The 8337-nt window shown below is 41.7% G+C and overlaps 1 protein-coding gene across 1 annotated transcript; it reads right to left on the reverse strand.

The window, feature by feature from the left end:
* Nucleotides 1–392: 392 nt before the first annotated feature.
* Nucleotides 393–3251, reverse strand: LOC126282445 (host cell factor 1-like). Its single transcript, XM_049982100.1, has one exon. The coding sequence runs from the start codon at nt 3249–3251 to the stop codon at nt 393–395; it is 2859 nt and encodes a 952-aa protein (XP_049838057.1).
* Nucleotides 3252–8337: the final 5086 nt, after the last annotated feature.

The following is an 8337-nucleotide window of genomic DNA, read 5'->3' on the forward strand; positions in this document are numbered from 1 at the left end:
TAACAATAAAAGCAGGGGACTGAATGTACAGTAATGAAAGAGCTACTAATATCACACAGCTATCAACACAAATGCATCAACAAACCAATAAGCTTGACTGCCTGCAATAGCTGAACTTCATTTTAACGTACATTATAGGAAGTCAGAGGGTAAGACTCATAACTGTAATGACTTTATAGTGTGACGAGACACAGCTGCCAACACATAAGCTATGCGTACAGTTTCTACAATGTACTTAACAGTTATTTTATATTGTTCTGCTTCTCTATAAGTAACATTCCTGATTTTTACTATTGACCTTCCTATAAATAACAGGTGGAGCTTCACACATCTGCTTCACAGATTCACCGAAAGCATTTATCCTAGATGAAACTCTGAACTTGAATCACTGTTCATAACAGTTCACTGTCTACAGTTGTTTGCTGACAGTTGAAAGTTGCAGTTCCAATAGTCTGTTGCTGGCAACTGATGGCAGGTGACGATGATACAGGGCCAGGCGAAGAGACTACATGTTCATCATAAGCAGTACTGAAGCGAGTACTCATGCTATCACTTTTGGGTGTCAGCAGAGGCCCACAATTTGAAAATGATGACACAGTCCTTGGTGCTACTGTTGCAGCAGTGCATTGCACCCTCTGCTGTTTTTCATTAGGTGTTACAGCAATATGTGGAGTCCCTGCAGGAAACTGCAGTGAAGATGGCAGAGAAGTAGCTAGATACTGGGTAACATCAGCTCTTACACCTGCATGAGTAATCGGATTTGCTCCTATGTGAACAGTCTTTGGAGTTACACTTCCTCCGGGAATCATGATTGTAATCGGCTTGCCGACAATACCACCGGATGTGGTAGCCGAGGAAACGACGATTATTTTTACGGAGCTTGGTTTTGAGACTGCCTGCTGGTAAATATTAGATGTTAGAGCACTATTAGAAGAATGAATAACCTGTGATGGCAAAACATTCTGTGTAGAACACAGAGTAGGTGATGCTGTAAAAGGATAGTGGCCACCATTTGAAGAGAATTTTGCAGTAGTGCCTTCAATTGCAGGGACAGCAGGTTTCATGACATGGACAGTCTGTTTCCTGTATGGGTTCTGTGACTGCTTTAGCATTACATTCCAGTCCTCCTTAATATCCAGTCCTGGTTTTTGATGTGTTTTAAATATTTTGACACCTCCTGAAGATATCTGTCTCTGCCTGGTACTTTGAACAGTAGATAACTGTGATATCTCAGGTTTAGTTTGCACTATAGATGACCTCGGCACACCAACAGTAACACCCTGACTCGTTTTCACAAATGTGACAAGAGGTGAATTTGAAGTATGCACTGGCTTCTGCATCACAACAGGCTTGCTTTGTGGGAAAGAGTTGTTTTTAAGCAAAGTTGTAGGTGACATAATTCCTGACAAATTGTGCTGTCGGTGAGGGGTGGTACAGTGACTTGCTAGCCCCGATACAGAAAATACAGAGTTTCTGGGACTGTTCACTGGGTATGTTGTTGACCGACTGACAGATACTGATGAAACATTCTTCTCACCCACTGTCAAAGGTGTCTGAGGAGCTGTCACTTTTAAGGATGAAAATGATGCCATTGTATTCGAACCTAAACTAGACTCTGGTATTAAATCTGGGAAGTTCTGAGAATGTGGAGGTAGTTTAGCTCCTGACAACACTGACAGAAGAGAAGGTTTAGAGGAAAGAACTGACACTGACGCTATGTCTTCCTTTACATGACTGCCTGCAAATACACTGGTCACGGGAGTTGGAGCTGTTGTTGAAGAAGGCATTCCTACAGATGACATCACAGGGGTCAAGGTTTCAGGAGGACACTGTACTGCTTGCTGCCTAAAGTCATTGTTTTCACTCACAAATGAATCCAATAAAGGGCTTACAGGTCTGGAATTAAGTGGGCTGGTGGAGGTGATGGGCTGTAGTTTACAAGTATTATCTTCCAGAGGTAACAGGTCTGGAGAACTTACTTTGACATCGTATGCACTACTGGTACTGCTTTCCTGGGAAGAGACTGGCTGGGGCGGTGGTGTTGCTGGTGCGGTTGGGTTGACTGAGGTATTCACAGCAGATGGCATTTCATACCTGTGAAGTTGTATACGATACCCATCTGCAGCAGGCACTGATGTCCAGCAGAGTTCAAGTTCATCTGTCTGAGCCTTAGCTAGCTGTACCTTATGTGGCTGCAAGGGCAGCGAGACGTCAATGTACCACATGTCGTTGAAACATATCTGGTTGTTCCACGCCCTGCGATATCCGTCCCTGCCTGACCAGACGTACATCCTGGTGTGCACTCCAACTGTACAGTGACCAGCTCGGGCGCGAGGTGTGCTTCCAGAACTTTCATCCACTGCGTGCTCTTCCCAGGTAAGCTTTTCGAGGTTCAGAGAAACCAATGAGTTGGAGCATTTCCACTCTGTTTCAGGTGTTTCTGCTTTACCGTCGTTCGCACTCACAGGCACCCAGCCTCCAAAAATAAACATTCGCTCTCCCACTACCGTTGCAGTATGAAGCGAACGTGGTTGCGGAGGAACTCCTCGCAGCACAGGTTTTAACCACGAAAATGTTTCACAGTCGAGAAACCACAAATCACCTAGGCGACGTCCGTTCATGCCGCCGTAGATAATGATACGAGAGGAGCCGGTAAATTTATTCTCGTAGGCTACAGCTGTGTGAGATTCCCTAGGTGATGGCCTGCAGCCTCTCGTTTCCGGAATATTCCACGCCGTCATTTTCGTTTGCAAGTCCAGAGCGTAAAGATCGTTCAGGTAAAGCGGAATGTTGTTTGTGGAATCGTGTCCTACATTTGCAAGACCACCAAAGAGATACACGTCGTTATCAACGAGCGTAAAACTGTGCCCGAGTCGAGGACACGGGGATTTTCCATTTATGGGAGGTCTGGGTCGCAGTCTTCGCCACTCCCATTTGCTGACATCTAACTCGTAAAGATCGTCGCTGTACTTTCCACACTCGACCATTCCACCAAATATAAGAATCGCGGTTCCGTACACTGCTATTCCGTACGCAGCGCATCCAGGAGGTATTCGACCTTTCGTTGCCGGTGCGAACCACGTATTTGTAGACATGTTGAAGACATTTAATTCATCTACAATGCCTTCGTTGCCACCTCCGAAAACTACCATCATATCTTGAATGGCCACTGCCCTGTGTCCATGCCGGGGTCGAGGTTTCGGACCCGATGTGTTCTGCACCCGTTGCCACTTCAAATCTAGCGCCGCCATGACACCAAACTGCACTATGCTGGATTCGTGGCCTCGTGTCACTTCAAGTCGTATAAGCGTACCGTCAACTGTTACTGCCTTCCGCGATTCAGAGACTAATCAGTGGACATTTGTATAGACATCTGCGGTCAGCACTGAGTTACAAATATGAGCGTTGAAGGGAGAAAGAAACAATATTTTTCACACACTATTAACTGCATTTTTGAAACACCGTTGCGTGCAGAGTATGTGTGTCAAGACGCATAACAAAGTGTGACGTCGATATTAAATACACATCGTCTTATGTTCTAGCGCATTTTTTTTCTATGATCAGAGATTCACGTCTGATAAAAATAATTGCATTTTTTATTTTTATGACGGAGTGTTTCAGACAGCTGTAGTTAGTGTGTGTTCTGCCTCATTATTGAGGACAAAAATTTACATTCTAAGACGTGATTGCTGGTTGGAGACAACATTAATGAAAGAAAAAAAAAGAACTGATTACGACACTTACAAAACTTCGTACTGCAGGCGTTATAAATGACGAATATGCTTGCCCTCATGTTGAAGGTAGTCTTAGTGTTAAGCAGTTCCTAGGTTAAGGATATTTTGGTTATTTCGTTCTTTCACAATAACACGATTTCCAGGTGATATCATTAAACTTTCTTGATTGTTTGCGAATTGGAGAGTTCGAAGACAGGATATGATTTTTATACTTAAAAAATTTCGGAATTCTACCAATGTGATGTATGTGGACAGTTGCATGTATAGGTCCTGTTGTATTGTTCATAAATGGATCTTCTGTCAAGGATTGTTAGGGTAATTAATTGTTTCACAACAAACGTTTAATAAATTCTTTCGACAACAGCGGAAGAACACCTAAGTCAGTGTACGGTGTGCTCTTCCATCCGTATCCATATCCTTTGGCTTAAAAATATTGATTAGGCCTCAGTAACAAGACGAACGATCACAAACGTATCGTAAAACAAGTGACCAATATGTTTTCGTAAGCTCGAGGCAAATAAATAAATTGCCGCACAGGATTAGCAGAGCGGTCTAAGGCGCTGCACTCTGGACTGTGCGGCTGATCCCGGCGGAGGTTCGAGTCCTCCCTCGGGCATGGGTGTACACGTACTTAGGATAATTTACGTTAAGTAGTGTGTAAGCTTAGGGACTTATGACCTTAGCAGTTAAGTGCCACAAGATTTCACACACACACAAATAGATAAATTTGTTTTAATGGAACTATTACTTGTTTATTTCAGAAATGTTCTCGTTTAGACAAATGCAGGGTTATTATTCTTTACGTCTGATGACGAATTATGTATGAAACGTGTATTTAAAACTGCAATATTCTGTTGTTCTCGCGACAGATTGCACGATACGCAAATTATGACTTAACTTCACTTTGCCTTGCCAGTGGATTTATTTGCACAGATTGAAGATTAGTTGGTAGTAATGCTGCTTAAGACCCCATGGAGTTACTATGAGACGTTTGCTAGGATTACCGTAAACATTTTATTGCAAATAACATTTATCAAGCCAGATACGAGGCGCGATCTTGCGAAATATCGTGAATATCCACTGCAAACAGTTTGTACTGCTGTTAGTATGCGATAAAAGAAACTCTCTCACAGTGAAGAGGACAAGCGATGAAAATGGAGGCGTCATGTGTAAGAGTTCTACTCTTGTCATTTCTCACTACTCTGAACGCTGAGTGTCAAGCAAGTAAAACACGAAGGCTTTGACAGAGATAAAGTTACCAAGTACAGTCTCTTCCCCTCTATTCGGCGAATAAAGAACGGAGGCACATTTCATACTGATTGCTAGCTGGAACCGCTTTGAATCAACATGCCAGGTTATCGCCAATTGGTCCTAAATGTGCAGACTAAGCTTGATACATATTCGGTCTTCAAAGTTAGTTACCTGAGCCACTATTCTACAATATCTCATGATGCAATATCTAATCTTAGTGGTCTGATTAGTTATGTAATTGTTTAATTTTGATTCTTCACTTCATCCAAAAACTACCAAGTAGTCTGCCTTTTTACTATATCTGTCCTTGCTCCGTAGCTATACTTTTATCTTCGTATTTTTATATAGATCTGTCCTACCATTTTTGATTGAATGATTTCACATTTATAGCCTAAAATCCAATTTTAAACGCCCCCTTCCCTCCCCTATCTCTTCTTCTCTTTACACAAATAATTACTTGTTTCTTAGTTCAACTTTTTTATATTATTAAAGATAACAGCTACTCTGTGAATTTTTGTAGCAAGTCTTTTGCCTGGAAGGTCAATTTTCAATTTTTTCCATGGTCTCGTTTTGTTTTTATTACCCACAGTGACAGCCGCGCTCCAAGGGGCCAGCTGAGGGGGAATACTAACGTTTATACTGATTGGTAACATAGTTTTTACAGTAGGGAGTGTTTGTAGTGGCATAAAAATCGACATAACTAAAAAACTACACCTAAGGACCCTGAGAGGTACGAAACGGTGCGTTACGAAACAGTTTATTTACGATTCTCTAGTAACGCACAGACATTCTATTGAATAAAATGTTTTCCTTTAATGACAAAAATATTGCTAGTAAACACCAAAAGACATGAGCTTTTACAGAAAGACGTCGTATATCTATCCAACGAAACAAAGTTTTTATTGCTACACATCAGCCAAATCAGTGAATGTGGACGTAGGAAAACTGTATGGAATGTAACACCTAAAATAATTAACGTGTCAAATAAACCACCACAACTGCTGCTTCAGCGAAAGCCACACAGACGTGATAACAAAGCGTCAAAAGTAATAACACTGTTTCCAATACAGGAGAAACCAATTCTATAATTGTTGCTAAATCTGAGCCACAAACGGCAAGAACTTCAACACATTCGCTTTTGAAGCAAAAGTAATTAATTTGCAAAAATATTCGTTTATTAGGAAGTCGAGTGAAGTGTAAGAATGCGCGAATCATTGCACTCCATTAAAATTTTTTAAGTGTCGGAAAGTGCGTGTGATAATAATGATAATAATAGATACGAACAGAAATATATGCTTATCATGCTAGAAATGTGTTTATATTCTCTTACTTTCTGCGGAGTTAGGTGCAAATATAGATATATTAAAAAGTATTTCTTCATGAAAGAGTTGTACCTTGTCATGAAATCAGTGTGATTTGGCTGTTTTTACATGTATTTCACGATAATTCGTCTTTTGGTAGCTTACTGACGCCTGAAACGCAAAAAATATAAGAGCTATTCCGTTAATGAAGTAGAAAATAATTAAAAACAAACTTCCTTACAATACTTGTGACTGCTTTCTCACCGCTTGGAGCGCTAGTGTGGCTCCACGTGTTAAACGGTAAAAACTTTCCCACGAGGGAGTGTCGTCACTGTGTTGATTAGACTGTGATTTGTATCATATTCGTCAGTAAATATCATCTTTGAAGGCCGTAATCAATTAATAGCTGACGATATCTTTACACAGGTCTAATAAGATGAATTAAGTACTGTGAAACATTCACAATTCGTATTTTCATTTATAAGAGTGAAATTTTTCTACTTACTAGTCACGGCAGAGCTTGTTACGGGTAGCATATTTCATTGTGACGTATATCATGGTTTAAAACATTACCATTTACCGACGTTCCAAAGAATAGAAAAGAAAAGAAAAGACTGTGTCCATGCCGCTGTGTTGTGTTTATTCCATGGTGTTATTCTTTATTTTAACTACCTTTGTGTTACTAGTCTAATTTTATTTTTTCCATCTTAGCAGTTGCAGTGCACGAATAAAAGGAGCAAGGGGAGAAAGGGATATTTAAGTTTTACTCTCTTAAAACGGGATCACTACAGTGCAGATTTTCGCTAGTTATTAGGTATCGTTCTTCAAATCTCTCAGTTCAAATCTTTGGTAATGTCTGTGAGACACCTCCATCGGTCAAAGAATCTTGTGGGCATTCCCGTTAGTGAGTGCCACTTAAGGAACTTTTTGTTTGAGGTGCATTATCCACACGCCTCTTGGCGTATTTTAACAAGGACGGTAATAAGCGCAACGTTGAGCATCACACACAGGTACACACCTACACGAGCTGTAAGTCAGCTGTTATCCAGCGTGACACAGAGCACGACATCCGAGCGAGGTGGCGCAGTGGTTAGCAAACTGGACTCGCATTCTGGAGGACGACGGTTCAATCCCGCTTACGGCCATCCTGATTTAGGTTTTCCGTGATTTCCCTAAATCGCTCGAGGCAAATGCTCGGATGGTTCCTTTGAATGGGTACTGCCGACTTCCTTCCCCATCCTTCCCTAATCTGTTGAGACAGATAACCTCGCTGTTTGGTCTCCTCCCCCAAACAACCCAACAGAACGCGAGTACCACGCATTACAACAGTATTCACATATAGGTTTACAAAAGCAATCTTTTCGATGGCGAACTATGGTTTTCCACCGTCGTATAGACGCCGACCGTCCATCTGCAAGAACAAGGTCAAGGACACAAGATGCATCTCCTGCAACACTGTTCGATTGTGAATCATCTTACATTGTTATCTGTATGTTTCACGAATACTGTTGCTCCGTTAATGTATATTTTCACCAAATGCGAAGATGTGGCGGCTATCCAGTTTTGTGTAAACTAATGTAGCCAGACACCCCTTTATAAATGGTCAGGATTCAGTTACTCACATAGTAGTGTAATACACATGTGAGTTTGTGGTTAATGGCGTGGAGAGGGCAACCAGTCTTGAGTAACGCCAGAGTCTTTGGGAAATACCAGCACCGTTTCGCGCTGCTTCGTTGTTGTTGTTGTGGTCTTCAGTCCTGAGACTGGTTTGATGCAGCTCTCCATGCTACTCTATCCTGTGCAAGCTTCTTCATCTCCCAGTACCCACTGCAACCCACATCCTTCTGAATCTGCTTAGTGTAGTCATCTCTTGGTCTCCCTCTACGATTTTTACCCTCTACGCTGCCCTCCAATTCTAAATTGGTGATCCCTTGATGCCTCAGAACATGTCCTACCAACCGATTCCTTCTTCGGTCAAGTTGTGTCACAAACTTCTCTTCTCCCCAATCCTATTCAATACTTCCTCATTAGTTATGTGATCTGCCCGTCTA

This window comes from Schistocerca gregaria, chromosome 7 (genome assembly GCF_023897955.1).
Source record: "Schistocerca gregaria isolate iqSchGreg1 chromosome 7, iqSchGreg1.2, whole genome shotgun sequence".
In the NCBI taxonomy this organism is placed as follows: domain Eukaryota; kingdom Metazoa; phylum Arthropoda; class Insecta; order Orthoptera; family Acrididae; genus Schistocerca; species Schistocerca gregaria.